Source organism: Thamnophis elegans, chromosome 9, assembly GCF_009769535.1.
Source record: "Thamnophis elegans isolate rThaEle1 chromosome 9, rThaEle1.pri, whole genome shotgun sequence".
Lineage (NCBI taxonomy): Eukaryota > Metazoa > Chordata > Lepidosauria > Squamata > Colubridae > Thamnophis > Thamnophis elegans.
This window is the reverse complement of record NC_045549.1, coordinates 60562986-60584841: the sequence shown is the minus strand read 5'-3', so window position 1 is coordinate 60584841 and position 21856 is coordinate 60562986. Positions and strand designations below refer to the sequence as shown.

At 36.3% G+C, this 21856-nt stretch overlaps 1 protein-coding gene across 1 annotated transcript in view; it reads left to right on the top strand.

Moving 5' to 3' along the window:
• The window catches only part of FSTL5 (follistatin like 5), a 180918-nt gene that overhangs the window by 124630 nt on the left and 34432 nt on the right, over positions 1–21856 (top strand). The window contains exons 8-10 of the mRNA XM_032223653.1: positions 852–878; positions 6505–6623; positions 15456–15605. Of these exons, the coding sequence (XP_032079544.1) occupies positions 852–878; positions 6505–6623; positions 15456–15605 (296 nt within the window). The remainder of the gene's footprint in view (positions 1–851; positions 879–6504; positions 6624–15455; positions 15606–21856) is intronic.

Below are 21856 nucleotides of genomic sequence, written 5' to 3'. Positions count from 1 at the left end.
CTACAATTTCAATGTGATTATTTTATTTACATGTACACATACACATAAAAACATTTTTGTATAGTTGTTTTGTATCAGAAAAATCCCAAGATTCCAAGGAGGAGCTAAGTTCAACGCAAAGATGTCATTAACTTCTTACTTTTATTTTTTATCAATATATCTTAGACTGTGGTTGTTAAATATCTATGCCGTGTACGGGTTCTGGGAAGTCGGGGGGGGGTAGGTTGTGGGGGCTTGGGGGGAGGGGGAGGGGGGAAGTATATTAGGCTTGATTTTAAAGCAATATGATTGCACATGTATATTGTCCTCTCTTATAACATGATATTGTCTATGTAATAATTTACATGTGATTATATGTTATGGAAATGGTTAATAAAAAATCTTATATATATAAATAAAAAAAAAGAAAAATCCAAAGATCTTCAAATAAATCCTATTAATTTAAACAGTCTGAAATGCAATTTCATAGGTGGATATGTTATCTACATGAATTACAGTTAAGTCCTCCTTTCTAAATTTTACTGGTTATTTTAAAGCAAGAGGCAGCATAAGATAGTATATTATAGTGTGGTATTAGTATTCCTAATGTCTATATGTTTGCTTGAAAAATAACTAAATTAAGTAATGTTTACATTTGACCACATATAATTTCTACTGAAAATTGCCAAAATGGAGTAAATGCCAGTTGTAAAAAATTATATATATATTATATAACAATATAGAGATTTTTTTTTAAATATACAAGTACATAAGCCAAATAGATTCATTTTTTTAAAAAAAAGGTGCAGTATCACTCTTAATTATTTTTATTTTTCATTTTTCTTCTGTTCTTTCTCCCTTACATGCTGCAGTTGCTAACATATTATGGAGAGAGGAAGGTACTATAACTTTTTCTCCTTTCTATAATAATGAACTTGTCTCATATACATGTTAGTTCTTTCAAGCACACGATAGCTATAGTTATTATATTTTAATTATGACTTCATAAATTGCTGCTTTAATTTAAATTGCTTGTTATTGCAAATAGTGGAATATGGTTATTTTCATTCAGAGGAAAAAAAACAGTATCTATGGGGCATTATGCTGCCAACTCGAGAGCACCATGACATATACATTATCACAAGTAAATTCCAGTGGAGGATATTTTCCTAAATATGCCCTTCTGCTTTCATAAACCATCCAGCTAATTATGTTATCTATTGTTAGAATTTTGATTGAGGGGTATAATTCATCTTTTTTGTAAAGAATGATATCTTGTGAATCTTGTAAAAAAAATTGTGTTATCTGGTATCTTGAAGTTACATACCTATTGATCTTTTAAACTTTTAAATCTTTTAAAGTTTCATACTCTGATCATTGCTTCTAATAAATAATATATGAATGGACTTAACATTTAAATATAACATTCCTAATTTTAAAAAGATCTTTCTCACATGCAAAACCTTAATGGATTATCTCAATGAAATGTTTTAAGTATCAACATTCAACTTAAGTCCATAAAATATAGAAAAGAACTAGTTAAAAAATTTAAACAACAGATTCCAAAAAATGGAACTGAAGTTTAACTAACAATAAAAGTGATAGAGATAAATCTTTTAAAACATATAACATCTATGGAATTTATGAAACACAAATAATATATTGCATGTTTTAAGGAATTTGTGTTTTTGAAATGTCAAGTTTTACTGAATCTAATCGTAAAACTCATTCACAAGATTATCAGCTTTTTATTGTCTCCTTTGCCTCTAATAGTGGTTTAATCTGCAGATATTATTTGGTCACTGTTCCATGGTGTGAAAATATTCACTTACTAATTTCTTTGTGTAAAACTATAAAAGTTGACTAGATTCTTCTAACTCATGTGCCAACACCTAACTATAGTATTTTACTAATTTAAATCAAATTTATCCATTTGATATAAGAGGGATATGTTAAAATGAATTACAGAAACATGTAGAAAGATTGGGGACACATTGAACCTTTATGGATGTCTCTGCTATTAGTAAAATTTTTATACTTTCATAAACAGAACAGAACAAATAACAGAATTGGAAAGGACCATAGAAGTCTTCTAGTGACTACCATGTTTTCCCAAAAATACGACCTACTCAGAAAGTAAATCCTAGCTTGATTTTTACGCATGCGTTCAATATAAGCCCGTCACTCCCCACAATAAGCCCTAATTAAGACCTCGCCCACTCCAGGGTGCACCAGTAAAATTAAGCTAGAGTGGGAGGCTGTGTGGAGCTACCTTACTGCTTATCTTCAGATAGTTGCAGCCAGGCCTCACAAACCTCAGCTTATTTCATTTGCTGCAGCCAGCAAGGCTTTCTTGAAGGTCTCTGTAGACAATAACAGAGCTCTGGATTGATCCGGAAGGTTTTTTTTTTTTTTTTTTTTTTTTTTTAGTGAAGAGACCTTCAGGAAAGCCTTGTTGGATGAAGAAGTTCCTGAAGGCCTCTGATATGAAAAAGAGGCTGGGGGGGGGGACAAACTCAAGTGAGTCAGTGAACAGCATACCCCCCCCAAAAAAATAAGACCTGGTGCCTTTTTTGTTAGAAAAAATATAAGAGAGGGTCATTTTCTGGGAAACACAGTAGTCTAATTACCTGCCCAGGAAGGAAACTTTATACCATTTCAAAAAAATGGTTATCCAATCTCTTTTTAAAACTTGTCCAACAGAAGACGGTTCACCGACAAAACTGCGCTCGACTGAACCGCGCCCGACTAAACCGCGTCGCTGATGTCATCAAAAGGGCGACAACAGCACGGAGACAGAAGCACGCTGTAAACCCTAAACCTAAAATTAACCCCTAAACCTAAACCTAACCCCCCTAAACCTAATCCTAAACCTAACCCTAAACCTAACCCTTAACCTAACCCTAAACCTAACCCTAAACCTAACCCTTAACCTAACCCTAAACCTAATCCTAACCCTTAACCTAATCCTAAACCTAACCCTAACCCTTAACCTAACCCTAAACCTAATCCTAACCCTGTTGTTGCCCTGTTGATGACGTCAGTGACGCGGTTTAGTCGAGCGCGGTTTTGACGGGTCACGCAGAAGACAATATATGTTATTCAAGGTTGAGCTGTTGGGTTCTTAGTGTTCTTTTAATTTGGTTTTTCTCTTGTAGATATTTTATTATCATTAGATAATGCCATCAATATGGGCAGTGAGTTTTATTGGATACATAGTAGATTGGCCTGTCTGTCATATTGAAATTGTGTTTTCTTTCTGTATGGTGCCTTAATTAGGATATGGTTTGCTCCTGATTTCTTATCTTGTGCTGTTTTCTGCTTCTTTGGGTGTTGACTCCTGGGGAAGGGGAAGCACTGGTGCTGGGATGTGTTATAGGAGACTTATTTACTTCCTAGGGTTTTGTAAAATGTTATGTGAGTGGGGTTTATTTCTACATGTCTATTGATGAGTAATTTGTCTGAATATCAAGCATCTAGAAATTCCTTAGCATTTTACATTTCCTTGATCTAAGATGTTCAATTTCCCAATTGAAAATGGCTAAATCTGTCCTGTTACGAACTTAAGGAACTTTCATTGTGTGTTCTGACTGCCAGTTTTTATGCATACAGTCTGCTAGTCTTCCATCCATCTGACCTACATAAATGGCTGTTACAGTTCTTCCTTTGTATGCTGTAATCGAGTCCTGATTTTATTTCTTTGATTATTGGATTTTTTGGATTGCTTAACATGAAGTTTGGTTTGCTTGGAGGCAGTTGGTTGGTTTATGTGCTACAATAATGCAGAGTGACTATAGTACTGTAGTCTGTATGTTGCCCTGCGTTGTTTTCATTTCTTTATTTCATTAAATTTGTTATAGCTGGCCACTCAAGTAGACTTTCATGATAGTCTTTGATGTATAAGTACATTATCCTTTTTGAAGGTTATAATGGTTGTACTGCTGTGGATTGTATAGTTAGTTACTTTTTCATTAGGCTGGGCATCCATTAAATTGGAAAATATTCTATAGATGATATTTGTTCTCTTTTTGGTATATCAAGTTATTGCAGTGTATCTGTGCTTGTCTGAATAATGTTTGTATACAGTTCTTTTTATGGATGGTTGGGTTGCGGATTTCAAAGTAAAATACTTTATTAATGAAAATTGTTTTTCAAAAACCTGGGTCTCTAATTTGCCATTGCTTCCTCTGCTAATGACAATATCTAGAAAGGCGGTGTATTGTTGATTTCTTGTTTTCCTTGCAAATTTTATTATTTCCTTGATGCGTTGATTGACTTATCTAATTGCTTCTTTTTCTTATGACGAAAATGTCATTTAAATAGCAGAACCATATTTTCACTTGTATGTGTGAAATTGTTACTGCTACCAAACATTGCATCACGGTCTCAGCTATGACTCCTAATAGTGTTGATCCCATGGGTGTTTTCCTCTTTTGGTATATTTGTTAAGCTAAAAGTAGGTGTCAAAATGAAAGCCAGGCTATGAGTTCCATGGATCTTGATATTTAAATCTTGTTGTACTCTGTTAGGCTGAAAGTGTTGTATAGTACTGCTGCAATGGATTCTATTGCTAGTTCTGTATCTGTGGATAGGAAGAGTTCTGGACATCATAAAAAAAACATAATTTCATCTTCTGTTCTTAGGTCTTTGATTTTCTGGAGGCACAATAGTGGTGAATTGATAGAGTATTCCCTCCTATCTATGAGAAGTCCAAGGTTTTTGGTGAGTTCATAGCTATATTGTATGATGGGGACCTTGATAGTGATATGTTTGGACAAAATGGGTTTGTAGATTTTTTAGGTAGTTTATGGCAATGTTTGAGAAAAGATTTGTTCTTGTTCACTTGAATGAAGTTAGATTACTTTCAGAAGCCTGATTTACTCCTTCCTGCATCTGGAACAGAGACAAAGGGTATAATAGCCAGAAATATTTCATGTATGATTGCATCCTTTAAACATTGGATATACAGATTCAAGAGAAAGGTCTATAGATAGAATATAGGATTTAATGTATTTCATTGGATAGGAAACTGATAGGGATATATGGATGTCTGAATGGGACTGGTATGTTTGGACACTATTTTTATACGATTTGTAATAAACTGCAAAAATTATTACATTTGGAGATATTTTTCTTTAAGTCTTTTTATATGGCATTCTTGTATTTAAATTCTGCTTCAGTTATTTCATACTGCGACAGTAGATATTATAATGTGTTTCTGAAAGTGTACCTGGTTATCTTTGATTAAGGAAATTGTTTATAAATATTTTATAAAATAAAATAACTGATGTTACCTAGTCTCATAATGAAAGGTCTCCAGGAAGACATCCAAGTCTAGAGAATACTAAGAACCCAATTCCAAATGACAAAATAATTGCTTCTTTGCTTAAAAAATATACTTGAGTGTTAATCTTTTCTCTAGATTTATGAATGGCTATAAAATTGAATACAAATATTGTCTCTATCCTTAGTTTCACCTTCATTTGTTAAAAATCAAGGGGATTTCTAAATGGAAATAGAAATGTGATAAGAATTTTATATCCTTGTAAATTGCCTATAGTTATTGCAGGCCCTATATCAATGATAGATTTGAAGAATTTGCTGTATTTAAAATAATAATATGGAGGAGGGCGGTTCTCATTATTTCCTGACACAAAAAAGTTACAATGGATTTTACAGGAAGTATATTTGGTTTGTTCCTCTCCCTGTAATCTGTTACCTAATGGATAGTAATCCAAAGGAAGTATTTAATCTCTTTCCTTCCCTAGAAAAAATGGGAAGTACACCCCCAAAATGTACTGTGACGAGAAGATGTATTCCATCTTTTTTAATATTTCAAAATCCTCATTTATATCCAGATAAACAATCATTTTGGAGGGAATAAGTTTTTTTCTTGGTGCTTTCTCCCAAATTAAATTAAATTAAATTCATTTCCATTGCTGGATCTGATCTTTAAAAAATTCTACAAAAATTTATCAGGTCAGAAATTCAGTCCTAAAAATATATGGCCTTCTCAACACTAGTTTTCATGTTGGTATCCTGTGAAATATATTATCTTAAAAAATACCATCCCTGAAACTCTAGTTGTCAGATCAGTTATACAAATGATCCAGTAATATTTGTACTGACACAATTATGTTCTATAATAAAGTCATGGTTGGCTGAAATATATACTACCTTATAAGTAAAATGCTATTTTTGAAAAGCATATTATACCATTATTATTTTTCTATGGCATAACATAACTTCCATTGTTTAGTCTCAGATATGAGATAATGGCATGTACAGTATAAGGATTGTTTCCTTTTTACTTAAAAATAATTTTAGAGTGATATTAATGAGGTCATTTGTTTGTCATTGAGGCTATTCCATGAACTCTTGAATCTACATTTTTTTAAAAAACCCTCTAGAATCAGAGCTACTAACTTCTCATGGATTAACAAATCAATCTCTTTGGCTTCTAATTTTGTTTAATAATTATTCATTAGATGTTTAATATACTTTAACATGTTTTTTGCTCCTAAGGTCTGGGAATTGGTAATATGTTCTATGTGTTTTATGAAGATGGAATCAAAGTGATACAACCAGTAGAGTGTGAATTCCAGAGACACATTAAGCCTAATGAAAAGCTCCTTGGATTTCAGGCAAGTATTCTTGAAATACAGCTATTAGGTTTCTATTTTTTTCACCCTAGTAATGAAATCTGCCAAACACTGAAGATGTTCTTTCAAAAAAAGAAAGAACATCTTCTTTCTGAGTCCCGCCCAGCCGCCCTGTTTAGGATAACCCGCTCCCTATTGAATAAAAGGGAAGCGGGGGAACCCTTGCAGGGCAGAGCTGAGGACTATGCCCAATTCTTAGCGGACAAAATTGCTCGGTTTCGGTCGGACTTGGACTCCATCCCCGCAGTTCCAGCCGAGGCACAGGAGGATCAAGTAGAACATCTCTGGGTTGAGTTTCAGGATGTTACCCCTGGGGATGTGGACAAGGCCATGAGGGCTGTAAGTGCCTCCACCTGTGTACTGGACCCGTGTCCCTCATGGCTGGTTACTAACAGCAGTGAGGTGACACGAGGCTGGATCCAGGCGGTTGTTACCGCCTCTCTTCGGGAGGGGAACTTCCCTGCCGCACTGAAAGCGGCGGTGGTGAGACCCCTCCTAAAGAAACCATCTCTGGATCCAGCTGTTCTTAATAACTATCGCCCAGTCTCCAACCTTCCCTTCCTTGGGAAGGTTGTTGAGAAGGTGGTGGCCTTCCAGCTCCAACGGTCCTTGGAGGAAGCAAACTATCTCGACCCCTTCCAGTCAGGCTTCAGACCCGGTTACAGCACAGAAACCGCTTTGGTCGCATTGACCGATGATCTCTGGAGAGCCAGAGATGGAGGACATTCCTCCATCCTGGTCCTCCTTGACCTCTCAGCGGCTTTCGATACCATCGACCATGGTATCCTTCTGCGACGACTGCGGGAGGTGGGAGTGGGAGGCACCGTGTTGCGGTGGTTCTCCTCCTACCTCTCGGACAGGTCGCAGTCGGTGTTAGTGGGGGGGCAGAGATCGTCCCCTAGGCCCCTAACTTATGGGGTGCCTCAGGGCTCGGTCTTATCCCCCCTACTATTCAACATCTACATGAAACCGCTGGGAGAGATCATCCGCAGGCACGGGATCAGATACCATCAATATGCGGACGATACCCAGCTGTATCTGTCCGCCCCGTGCCAACTCAATGAAGCGGCAGACGTGATGAACCGAGGCCTTGAGGCCGTTATGGACTGGATGAGGGTTAACAAGCTTGTGCTCAACCCAGAAAAGACCGAGTGGCTGTTGTGCTTCCCTCCCAAAGATTCGATCAATATTCCATCACTCAGGCTGGGGGGTCAAATTCTATACCCCTCAGAGAGGGTTCGCAACTTGGGAGTCCTCCTGGATCCACAGCTATCGTTTGACCACCACTTGACGGCTGTGACCAGGGGGGCATTCGCCCAGGTTCGCCTGGTGCGCCAGTTGCGACCCTACCTGAATCGGGAGGCTCTCACAACAGTCACTCGGGCCCTTGTGACCTCTAGGCTGGAATACTGCAATGTGCTCTACATGGGGCTGCCCTTGAAGAGCATCCGGCGACTTCAGCTAGTACAGAACGCGGCCGCGCGAGTGATCGTGGGTGCACCTCGGTTCACCCACATAACACCTATCCTCCGCGAGCTGCGCTGGCTACCTGTCGATCTCCGGATGCGCTTCAAGGTGTTATTAGTCACCCATAAAGCCCTGCATGGTAGTGGATCTGGATACTTGAGAGACCGCCTTCTGCCAATTACCTCCCTGCGACCAATAAGATCTCATAGATTAGGCCTCCTCCGTATTCCATCGGCCAGCCAGTGCCGGCTGGCAACTACAAGGAGGAGGGCCTTCTCAGTAGTAGCCCCGACCCTTTGGAACGAGCTCCCCGTGGAGATTCGTACCCTCTCCACCGTCCAGGCCTTCCGCACAGCCCTTAAGAACTGGCTAGCCGTCAGGCCTGGGGACAAGGATAGGCGCCCCTCCCGAATGATGAATGTATGTTGCTTGCTATTTTATTATATGTCTCTATGTCAATGTTTGTATTCCCCCTCCCTGATTTTATGTGAGCCGCCCTGAGTCCCCTCAGGGAAAAGGGCGGCCTACAAATATTAATAAAATCTCTAAAATCTCTAAAAAAAAAAAAAAAAGAATGAAAGACATTCTTCATTATCACTGTATTTTCGTTATTTGTATCCTAAGAATTAGGACCACAGGAAAAACTACACTATTAATATGTGCATGCTTGTTTAAATTTATAAATCAATGAACCAGGGATGGGTTGCTGCCAGCATTACTGTCAGTTTGGTACATGTGCAATTATGCAGCCCTCTCTAAGTGGTCAGCATATTGCCCCCAACAATTTGGGTCCTCATTTTACCCGCCTCGTAAGGATGGAAGGCTGAGTCAACCTTGAGCCTGGTAAGATTTGAACTGCCAAATTGCAGGCAGCTGGAAGTCAGTAGAACTAGTCAGCAGTACTACACTCTAAACACTACGCCACCATGGCTCAGTATATAATAATACACAAGTAGAAATTGTATATCTGTACATGTATATAAATAGAAGTTATTGCAGAATCTTTCCATGGAGATTTTCAGTCATCCAGGTTGTGGTTGACCCAAAGGTCAAGAGCCGAGGTGGCACAGTGGTTAAATGCAGCACTGCAGGCTACTTCAGCTGACTGCAGTTCTGCAGTTCAGCTGTTCAAATCTCACCGGCTCAAGGTTGACTCAGCCTTCCATCCTTCCGAGTGGGTAAAATGAGGACCTGGATTGTTGGGGACAATATGCTGACTCTGTAAACCGCTTAGAGAGGGCTGAAAGCCCTATGAAGCGATATATAAGTGTAACTGCTATTGCTAAAGGTGTTTTTTTCTTCAGCTTCTGAGCTGAAGAAGCTTCTTGGATGAGAAGTGAAATGTGTTAAAAAAAAACACAAAATCCTAAGTTGCCTCTTGAAAAAGCACCTGTGGGATATTACAGAAACTTAGAACAAAATTCGAACAAAACTCAGTGCAGATAAAACTATAAACTTATAAGCTGTGTAGATACACACACAGCACATTATAATAAGTTATCAGAGAAAAAAGCAGTTCTCTGCTTCACACAACAAGGTGATTTTCGCAAGATTTTGCAGGCATTCTAATCTCTAAAAATGGTCTTCTATGTTTGAGCTTTTACTAGGTTTTTTTATTTTTACTTAGTTCTAACCTCACTTCCGTACCATATTCTCTTTGGAATCATTCACAGCTTCAATCTGTTCCTTCAAAATGCACTAATTGTATAAAACTAGTATTTGGTGACATCCCTGCAGAGCCATCTTGCTTGCGATAAATTTTTTAAAGGTGATAAATTTTTAAAGGTGATCTTTCATATTCTCTTGAAACACTTTCTGTTTCTGGTAGATGCTAAAAAGAAAATATGTAAATATTTTTCATATTGAAGAACTTCACTGTTCAAAGGCTACAATTCATATCACTTTTTTCCAATAAAATTCAGAGAATATTCATCACACAGCATAAGTTTTGTTGTTCATATTTTAACATGCAGTCTCTGATAATATCTCTGCCTCCTAAATCTTAATGTCAGAGTTATATTTCTGAATAAGGTAAATGACAATTTCGCAAAAGTTTATCAAGTGATTATAATCACTGAAAAAAATAGTATCCAGAAAAAGGATGCACTTGTGTATAGATAATGTAGACAAATGATACACTGCTCCTATATGAAAATGCTTGGTATACTGTCAACAAGACACAGGTATTTTATTTTTACTGTCACAAAGATTTATATAGAAACTTCATTCCTTGTTAATACAATCAATTCATTATGATGAGAAGGAGAATAGTTTTTTTTTTTTTTAATTTCCTTGCCCTTTCTTAGGCTGCTGAAGAAATGGATGGAAATGGGCAATGAGACTCATAGGTCTAAGCTAAATTTCTCTCTGGCAGTTATACATGATATATGAAGTAATGGAAATGCTATTCCAAATGGAATTTTCAGTCGTGACACCTGCTTTTGGGAATAGCATTTTCCCAGAAAATCGGACTGCCTTGACCCTGTAATCTTTAAATGATCTCTAAAATTGTGATTCCCTAAACTTTAGCATGTCATGATCTGCCGATTTGGCATGTTCCCCACCCCCACCCCCATTATGTTTTAAAATATTTTTAGATATTGTATCTAATACAATATTATCTATCTAATTTAATACAATACAAAAAACAACAACTGAATGAGTGTTGAGTTTGGTAGCTTACAATTAAAATCAATAAGTAAATACAAATAATGTCATAATAAACAAATAGTAAATCTACAGGACATATTCTATAATGTAAAATTATTTCTAGCGCTTATTTTAAAATGATTTTATATTTAATGGCAGTATTTTCTTTATGTACAGACACTTTATAAGTGGGATTAGGAAATTTATTTACATTTCATTTTGACATGTGATGATTCACATTGTGTCTTCGCAGTACATCAGGAAAAAACTGTCAAAAATGGAGTGTACAGAATTCTAGAATCAGCTATATATTGTGTCTCTTAAAATATTCCATATGATAGGTATCAGTTTTTTCTTCCTTTGTATGCCAAGGAAGACCCTGTGAATGGGTTAGGGTAAGATAGCTGCTTAACAACTCATCAGTGTCTGCTGTTTTTTCTTCACTTGAAGTCATAAGCCGCCCGGAGTCCCTCGGGATTGGGCGGCATAGAAATTCAATAAATGAATGAAATGAAATGAAATGAATAATCTTTGATAGCTCATAAGTATTGCTACAGAGGTCTGCTAGGATGCATTAATAGAAGCCGTTATTTTAGGAAAAAGTATCATATGTATGTTAAAATATTTTTAATGAGCTCTCCCTAAGAATATTATGAATAGAAATACAGACACATGTGCCACAAATATATACACACAGTGGATAGATAGATAGATAGATAGATAGATAGATAGATAGATAGATAGATAGATAGATAGATAGACAGACAGACAGACAGACAGACAGACAGACAGACAGACAAACACAAAATATTTACTAATGATCAGAATAATATACAGTGTAAATCCCTTGAGCACTTTCTATTTGGAAACTAAAATGATGCTTAGAAGCATGCAGGGATGTTCATTGAATATTTTACCTTAAATTAACCTAAAGTTATGAATTCCCAAAGATATATTGCCTTCCAATAAATAATTACACACATAGATACTGTACATACAGACAGACGATCATACATATATTCATGTATTCAGATCCAATGCTGATATATGAATAATTAGGCAGTATCTTCCTATCCATATTAGTAATTAAATTTACATAATTAGGGAAATGACAAATAGGAGGTTTTTTAAAAAAAAAACATTATTGTATATAGGAACCCAAGACTGTCAATATTATCCTTCACTTTAAAAAAAGAGGTTCCTCATACTACAGGAATGGAATATATAACTTCAAGATATTCTCAGCATTACTTGTGCAAATACAATAAACATGATTAAACATTTGGCAATATTTCTATGGAGATTTTAAGTCATCCAGGCCATATTGTCTCAAAGGTGCTTTTTTTTTTCAAGAGGCAACTGGACTTTCTGGTTTTTCTTTGAAGATGTTTCACTTCTCATCCAAAAAGCTGAAGAAGCATATTACAATTTGGTAATAGGTATTCCCCCATCTCACAATATTGTAATAATGCAGGCTTATCCTGCTGGTCCTGGTACAAGGACAGCCTCAACATGAACCTGTCCTTAGACTGCCATAAAGGCTAATTATGGGCATCTTTTCTTGTTCATGTCAAGGTTAATGTTTCTCAACCTTTTCTGGCACACATGATGCTGTGTTGTCTGCCTTGATGTTAATGTATGGTAGTTAAAGAATGTGCTCTAGCTAGATAGTATGTGTTAATGTGGGCACAGTCTGTCCGTTCAGGTTACTGGTGTCCATGACTATTTCATCCTGGACTGCTTGAACAGTGAAGCACTGGGCATTAGATTTTTGTTGTTGTTCTTTTTAAAGCCAATGACCTGATAAAATCTCTTGATAATAATCTCTGAAAAAACAGAAAAATGATAGAGTTACAGGAATCTGACTGTCAGATTCCTAAAAGTGATACTGCCATTCAGTTGGAGGAGGGGGCCCCAATTAATTAGCAGTATCTGTGACAACTGATACTTTACAACTGGTTTCCTGGTGCCAAAATGCCTTGAGATCCCCTCACCATTTCAGGGAATGTTTATGATGGCCATGTGGGACATTTCACTTTAATGTCTAATGGAAGATAGCCATGGGAATGTGTTGTGACTCAGCAGATGTCTGCTGTGAGTCTTTTCGGGATACAAGATTCATTATGCAGCTGGGGCTTGTGGGAGGCAGGTTTGGAGATAAAAGGACGGATGCTGCCACGCCCTAGTTGCAGGAGTCAACATACGTTCCTTCGTGTGTTTCTTGGTTCGTACAACATTGCTTGTTACACTTGGATAAGTGCTTTCTGTTTCTTGTATCCCTGATTCAAGGCTACACTGGAGAAGTGCATTGCTTGTAAGAGTTTTGTTTTGCATTGTTGTCGGAGACTTGTATTTATGTTATTTTTGGGCTCGAAGCCAGTTTGAACTGAGAACTGATAAAGAAAAGTCCTTTTAAGTTTGCCTGTCTTGCCGTTTGTTAAGAGCCGTGAAGGGGGGGACAGAACAGGAATGTATGTTTATTCGGCTCTCAGGGCAGTTGGTAAAGGAAACATCTTCACATTTGTTTATTGGCTAAAATCTGCATTCTAAGTAATGGGAGGGATCTCTACTGCTTTAATTCTACTTGCATTGCCTAAGGGGATTCAAATGTTGCTTTGAATTCAATGGCTGCCATTCTACTTAATAAAAGGTTCCTTTTGAAATACCCCATTTCAAGAGTCTTCACTTTCTTAAGTTAGGAGAGGAGCCCTTACACTGACTATGATTAGTAAGAAAAATGAAAGTTTCAAGGAGAGAGAGTTGAAAAGGAGGAAAAGATCCTTTATGTTTTTGTTCTTGGGGGGCAAGTACAGCAAACATACCCCCAAATCATAAAATAACCATAAAATGGAGGAAGAAAAGACCATCCCCTCATCTTTCCCAGTGCAATTATATCTCCCAGTTTATAATCCAGTATTGTTTTGGCTTGTTAAAAAGCTTGCAATAGGACTTGCAAAGTCAAAAGCCTGGGGAAGGTATTTTGATTGAGCAAAGACTGGGATGAACTTGGCAAATGTTTGGCCATTTCTCCCTTTAGCTCAACTGACCAAGATAATGGTGAAATGAATTCATCAGTCCACCTGCAGATTTGTGAAAAACTCACTGCCAGCAAGCAGTTAATTTACAGTTCAGTTTGCATTAGAACTATAAGTCTTCCAAAGTCCTTTCCAATGTTATGATTTTATAATTGCTGAATGTTGTTTACCCATGTAAATAGAAATTACTTTCCCCTAAAGATCCACTCACAGAAATCAGTATTTGGTTTCCTTCCATGAGTAGGTTGCAAAAGAAGGCAGGGGAAATTCATTAATCATGGGCTTCAATAGCTACTATTGGGACTGAGGGTCAGCTAGAATCTGTCAAACTTGAAAACTGGACAGTGATTTTTTAAGCCAGCTTAATTTTTAGTTGAAGGCTGCCACATTTCAGAAAACTCATCAATGTCAAAAATAAATTCAATCATAATATCTAATGGAACTCCTATTCATTTCTGGGGATTTACCTGAATGTAATATTGTTTTAATATTATATTAAAACAATATTATAAGATTATATTATACATGCAGAGCCATTTGTTAGGGCATGCAAGGCATTGCCCTGTCAGCTCCAGCGCGCATACATATGCTGGCCAGCTGACTTTGGCCTTCTTTAAAGGCCGTTTTTCACGGGAAAAACTGGCCCTACTCGCAAACTCAAAGTTCAAGAACAGACTTCTGGTTTGCTCATAGGGCCGTTTTTCACCCTCTGGAGCCTTCAGGGAAACCTCACGAAGGCTCCGGAGGGTGAAAAACGGCCCTATGGATAAACCGGAAGTTACCATTCCCGAACTTCTGGGTTGCCCATAGGGCCATTTTTCATCTCTTGGAGGCTTCAGGGAAGCTCCTGAAGCCTCCAGAGGGCCTTTGTGGGGACTGGGGAGGCTGTTATTGCCCTCCCCAGGCTCCTAGAAAGCCTCTGAAGCCTGGGGAGGGTGAAAAAAGCATGCCAAAAGCAGGGCGGGTAGTACTGGTTGCACACGCATGTGTGTGTGGAGGTTGCACATGCATGCACACTGGGGTCACGCACATATATTATGGGTGAGGGCACACCTGCACATGACACCCCCTTGCATTCCCCTGCTTTTGGCATGCAATCCAAAAAAGGTTAGCCATCACTGCTATAAACTATTACATTTTTATTTATCACTATGATATCATAACTTTGCTTATTTAATAACGTGAAATATAAATAGGATTAAAATGTATTGGTACAACATCAGATGTATTCCAGGAGTATAAGTAACTTCTTGGAATTTAATAGTCTATTTTTAATATAATCCAGTTTTGCCTGTTTTGATTAGCAAATACTTCTAGTATCTTTCACACCTTGTAACCTGAAAACATATATAACTATAAGGTAATATTTTGAGTATATCTAAAATCTTTTATCTTATCTATTGATCTAAAAAGAAACATGATTTAACAAACATTTTATAGTAATTACAAAACAAAGCTAGATTGTTTAAGGAGGGGCACATCCTGATGCAAGTGCATGAAACATAATTTTGTACTGAAAGTAAAATAATAGCTCAAATTCATTTTATATTTTTGCAGATATGAGCTCATTTTCTCTACATATCTCCTTCAAAATGCTTGCTTTCTAAACTAGCTATATTCATTCTTTTCCCTCCACTCACCCCAAATATTTTCTTAATTTTAGGATGAAGTCTGTCCAAAAACTGGTGGGGATGAAGTCCAAAAATGCATCTGGGCATCAGCTGCTAATGTCAAGGATAAATTCATATATGTAACTCAACCAACTTTGGACAGAGTGCTAATTGTTGATGTACAATCTCAAAAAGTTGTGCAGGTAAGTTATCTTATTGTATAGTAATTAACTAATTTAAAATGTCCATATTTGAAGAAATATTTTTTTTCAGAAAGCAGTACTAGCATTCAAAATATTTTTCAGATAATGTACCAACTCATATTCAGAAAAAGAAACACAGGTCTCCTCACAAATGCTTACCTCAGCTATTGCCTTTCAGATGTTGGGACTCTGAATTTCTGGCCTGTTTAAATATTTCTGAGAGCTGTAGATTAAACATTTGAAGTTGGAATATAAAGGTTGTTTTACATTATGTTATACCTTGGAGATATCACCGAGTACCAGATTTAAATGGACATATGTCCAAATAATTTTTTTGCTCTTTTTCATGCAAAGCTTATATTGTGTGACAAGGGTCCCTAACCTATGGGCCACATACTAGTACAATTTCATGGCTTGTTAGGAATTGGGCTGCACAGCTGGAGGTGAGCAAAACTTCATCTGTATTTGCAGTCACTCCCCAGCGCTAGCATTACCACTTCAGCTCCACTTCAGATCATCAGGCATTAGATTCTCATAGAAGCACGAACTTTACTGTGAAGGGATCTAGCACTCTTCCTCACTCCCTCCAATCCCTGGAAAAATATTCTTTCATGAAACCAGACCAGAGGTGGGTTGCTTCTGGTTCGGCCCGGATCAGATGAACTGGTTGTAGTGGCAGCAGGAGGCTCCGCCCATCCACCCGGACGCTTCTGCACAACCCACCTCTGAACCAGACCCTGGTGTGAAAAGGGTTGGGGACCGCTGACTAAGCAGTGATCACTGTGTCAGGCTAACCTGGTTTGTGAAATTCCAGAGAGCTTTTACTACTACGCTGTCATAAGGCTTCCAATAAGACCTGAGAAGTGCAAAACATTTTTCAGAGTTAAATCCATTTATTGTATTGTGCTCATATTGTTTTCTGTCAACAGTGGTTAATAGCCTCCTGTAAAGTACCTGCAAGTGTTTATTGTGAGTGACAAGACAATTTGTCTTCATTGATTATTGATTTGATTTATATTAGGTAAAACAGGAGTTGAAAATAAAGAACATTAAATTTGCTTTTGTCATGCCTATTAGGATCTGGAATTGTACTTACAGGTCAGGTTTTAATTCCAGCAGCCAACTATGATTAGATTCTCTATTTTTTTACTCAGTCCTAAAACACATGTTTTTTTTAAAAAAAAATCACTCCTCTACTTTATAACCAAATCAATTTAATGCAGTTTATCAGCCATATATTGTGCCTTACCCCATATTTTAGGAGACCTCCGTTCTTTTAATCCATTCTTCTAATCCCTAGCGGAAGTATAAAAAAATCCTGAAAAGGCACTCCATATTGCATAGATAGTACACATGGATATTATGCATGCTTAACAAACAAACATGTACAAATCAATTGTGACAAAAATAGTAACAAAAAATTGTGCTCATATGTTTTGACAATCCATGCGACTGGGACATGATTCTGGTATAAGAATAATAAATAAGCTTCTTTATCAATTGCCTTTATATGATTAAAGGGGAGATAATGAATCAAAGCACATATATTTATGTAAGGCAACCAATCTATATATGTTTTCCTGGAGTCACTGGGAACAGATAAATATTTTTAATGATGAAACAATTTCATTTTTAAAAAGCAGGCAAACTTGATTTCCCTTTCAGTGTTAAAACTAATTTTAGTGTTGGTTATGGTAAGATATTCATTTTGAATGTGTGTGTGTGTGAATAGGTTCGATTCCCAAAAACATGGGTATGGCTAGCTGATGAGAGCTAAATAGCTTGAAATAGATCTATACTAGTCTCCCTTTATTTATTTATCAGCATAAATAGAACAAATGTAACAAAAAAGGCAACAGTAAAAAATATTGGGTTTCTGTCTGGATGGTCTCTTGTGACGAGCCTAATGACAGAGAGTGGAAGTGTGACCTTCCTCCCATACTTGGGCATACCAGGGGTTGTGACTTTAAGTATATATATATATATATATATATATATATATATATATATATATATATATATATATATATATATATATATATATATATATATTTCTCATTTTGAAAAATGTTATCCAATGTAGTTTTCTGTATTATTTCTTTGAATATATGCATTTTGGGGGATGTTATTTTTTTTTTGTTGGTGAAATGCATCATCATAAAATTTGGAAAACATACAAATGTCAAAATACAGTTATGGCCTGACTGATGCATTGTTGTAGAATTCAGTTTGCATTAAATTTAGATTTAATTTAATTACCATGCCATACTTGAAGTAACTGAATTCAGTGTAACTGAATGTACAGATATGGATATTAACTATGGATTAAGGAGAAAATAATTAGCTTCACTTTATCACTCTGTTATTTTTCAAATTCACATTCTGCATTAAAGTAGCATCCTCAGATTCATAGAAAAGTGAACTCATCTGCTAATTTATAGCATGATAACGATCATAAAAAATTGTCACTGGAAATGCTTTACAAAATTGTGTAATGTCTGTCCCACTAGAAAGACCAGATAAGAAAAACACAAGAAAGCTAAAACTATTTTCTGATTTGTTACAGTAACAGAATTTTGCAAGTCTGACTGTGTGACAATACTCTTCATCCTTCACTCCATTCTTAAATCCAGTGAATTAGGGAGGAATCTGACTGATCTGCTTCCAAATATTATCTTGATTTTCAGGAATTTAAAACTGCTTTAGTTCGTTTGTCTACATATCCTTCATATCTTTGTCAAAATCATGTTTCTTATAAATGTCCTCTACAGTGTTCCCCAATCTTTCAGGGTTAGCCCAGCATGGGGTAAGGAGAAAAGAGAGGCTGCCTGCATGAGTAGGTTTGTGCATGCACCAGACTGGTTGCAAATCGGGGACTACTGCTCTACAGTACATTAGGTAAATGCATACACTAGGAAAAAGCAAGGTTTAGTATGAAATAAATTGGGCACAACAAATTGTTGGAGGCTGTTGAAATTCTCTAACTGATTTGTGCACCAGAGAAACTGTGTAAGCAAATCTCACAGGAAAGGACAAAATTCTCCAGCATTTCTCATGGGCAACCTTTTCCTTAACATCAACAATAGTTAAGCTCAAGGGAGATCTTAAAAGAGTAGAATATCCTTAATGATCAACTTCCTTAGGATTTAATAAAAACATGGGAAATTGGAGAGATTATGCAGGAGATAACAATGTATTTAAAACTGGGCATTCGTGTAATTTTTTTGCCATTTCACTAATGCGAATCAAATGTCAGACTACCACACTCTACCCATTCTCCTTTGATATAATTTCTAAAGCAGTGTTTCTCAACCTTGGCAACTTGAAGATGCCCGGACATCAACTCCCAGAATTCCCCAGCCAGCGAATGCTGGCTGGGGATTCTGGGAGTTGATGTCCGGGCATCTTCAAGTTGCCAAGGTTGAGAAACACTGCTCTAAAGCATCCTATTACAAATTATTTTTTTAAAAAAACACTTCATGGTAGCTTTGTGCTTAGAACCAATTTAGACTATTACAGAAATGAATTAAAAATACACATTTGCATTTGCAGTAGAAAATATAAACAACTATAAAAAATAAGGTATAAAAATTCAGAACTTTAGATGTTGTTGGGTCCTTAATTCATCATATAAGTTGTGCATTTTTGTGCATTTAGATAAATAAATGCATTTCATGCATGTTCATGAGATGCATACATTCATGAACAATTTATACTATATAAAGTATTAAACACAGAAACCAATTACAAATCTTTAAAAGTACTATAATTAGATAAGTTTAAGATTTAGAAATTTTCATCCCTGACAAAAGAAAACCAATTACATCCATCCTGAAAAATGTTTTCAACATTTTGCTGTAGGGGAAAAAAAATCATTTTTTCACTTTGTATTGAAACACAGTGATCTAAAAAGAGTACATTTTAAAATACATGTTACTGTAACTTTTCTTCAGACAATATTTTTAACTGCATAAATAAGCATAAAATATTTAATAAGCATCTGTCTTCCTCATAAGAAGAGGGGAAAAAAGAAAGGAATCTGATTAAAAGTGTCCAGGAAAGTTTTGCCTTTAGCAAAGTTTCTAGTACTCCATTTTCTTAATATAATTTTTCTTTACAACATCACAAATAGTATACGCAATTAGATATAGGGAGTTTTAATAAGTTTTAATGTGACAGTTTATTATTTTGATTACTATCATTTATTATTAAAAAGTTCTAGAGTTGAAGTATGATATCATTCAGCAATATGCTTATTTTAAAAAAAAATAGAAGAAGAATCAGATAATTCTAGTGCAGGGGTAGTCAACCTTTTTATACCTACTTCCCACTTTTGTATCTGTTAGTAGTAAAATTTTCTAACAGCCCACCGGTTCCACAGTAATGGTGATTTTATGAAAACCTAATGAAAATGTTTTTAAATAATGCTATGAAATTTCTTTTTGAAGTCAATTAAATTTTAAAAAAGGAAAGTGCTTCAGTATCGCACAAAACCCCTACCGCCCACCATGAAAGCTGGAACGCCCACTAGTGGGCGGTAGGGACCAGGTTTACTACCACTGTTCTAGTGCATGTAATTTGTATTATGTAAATATAAATAATATGCATTGTTTCTATTTTTACTTTGTGAAGTTCAACCCAAAAAGGCTTTGAAATTTGAAGTGCAGAACAATCCGTATTAAAATACAGCATCTATCATGATTACAGTCTAACATTTATTGCAGTTCACACTGGCTGTGATCCCACTTTTTTCAACTCCCTAGGCAGAGAGATTTCTTTATTTAAAAAAAAAATCATGGTCTTTTCATTCTGTCATATTAAATTAATTTTTATGTGAAAACTGTAAAGATTTTAAGATTTTTCTCTCCCTTGGATGATAAAAAAACTATTGTAGAGATTTTTCTACAGAAAGCTGACAGCTACTGAAGAAATATCAGTTTAGTTTTGCCATATTATAGTCGAGGTTTCAGTAGTTCTTTGGCAGTTTCAGTGAAAGAGTTGGTTCAGCATTATTTCTAATCTCATAGGTAGTTCCCTTATCAAGATATAATATCCAACTGCATTTACTTTTTCAAGAGCTGATTGCTTTTTCTTTTGATCTAAGCCACAGAATATGTAGTTCTTATATAATAAGCATTTCGATTTTCCTCTCATGCAGTTTAATTAGAACTATGCATTTTCTCATCCCATCTAACATGTAGGTAGGAATGCATATTAGTATGAGAGTGAAAATTACCCCCAAACATGCATGCCAGGATAAACAGAGTGAAACAATATTATTTGTTAAAATACGTGGCCCGACAAAACCATGCTTGTCAAAATAGCGGCGACAAATAAGCGCCGACAAGTATGCATCATCATTAGCGCACCCACATTACCGTGTCGATATCAGCGCGACGACGAAAGTGTGAAGGAAGAAAGGTTTGTGTATTTTGAATGTTTTGAAACAGTGAAATATAAATAAAAGTTAGGGTTAGGTTTAGGGTTAGGGTTAGGGTTAGGGTTAGGGTTAGGTTTAGGGGTTAGGGTTACGTTTAGGGTTAGGTTTAGGGTTAGGTTTAGGGGTTTGGTTTAGGGTTAGGTTTAGGGTCTCATTTTGCTAATCGCTTGGGAAGGCGCGGATTTGCCCTCCGCGCTTATATTGGTGCGGTAGTGTCGCATTTCGTTTAGCGCTTCTGACACCATGGATTAGCCCTTCGCGCTTATGTCGGCGCGGATAAGGGCTTTGCGGTATTGTTGGTGAACCATTAAAATAGAACTGAATGCAAATGGTTTAAGAATGTAATGTTATACTTCTTATGTCGATTAAATTCATGGTTACCCTATAGTTATTTCTCCCAAATTCTTAGGTAAACATATTATAAAATCAAATTCAATTAAATCAAAATAAAAACAATGATCACATACATATAAACCTCCGGAACATATAAACTGCACTGAGAGATCATACCTAAATAAAAATACTGCTGTGGGGGGAAAATGACTAACAGCTGAAAAAGAGTGATATAGTAAGTTATTCCATTATTTATGATGCAACTTTAACCCAGCTCCAAAAGGCACAAAGAATTTTCCACCATGACAATAAGTATTTTTGAAATAGAACTTTGTTCATATCAGTGACCATCCTGCCATGTCACCGCAGAAAATATATATGCTGCAGAGTTATCTCTCTGAAGAATATAACACCAAAAAACTATTGTTCAGATGATCAGGTCTGCACATCTAGCCTTATGTTGTTTAAACTTAAAACT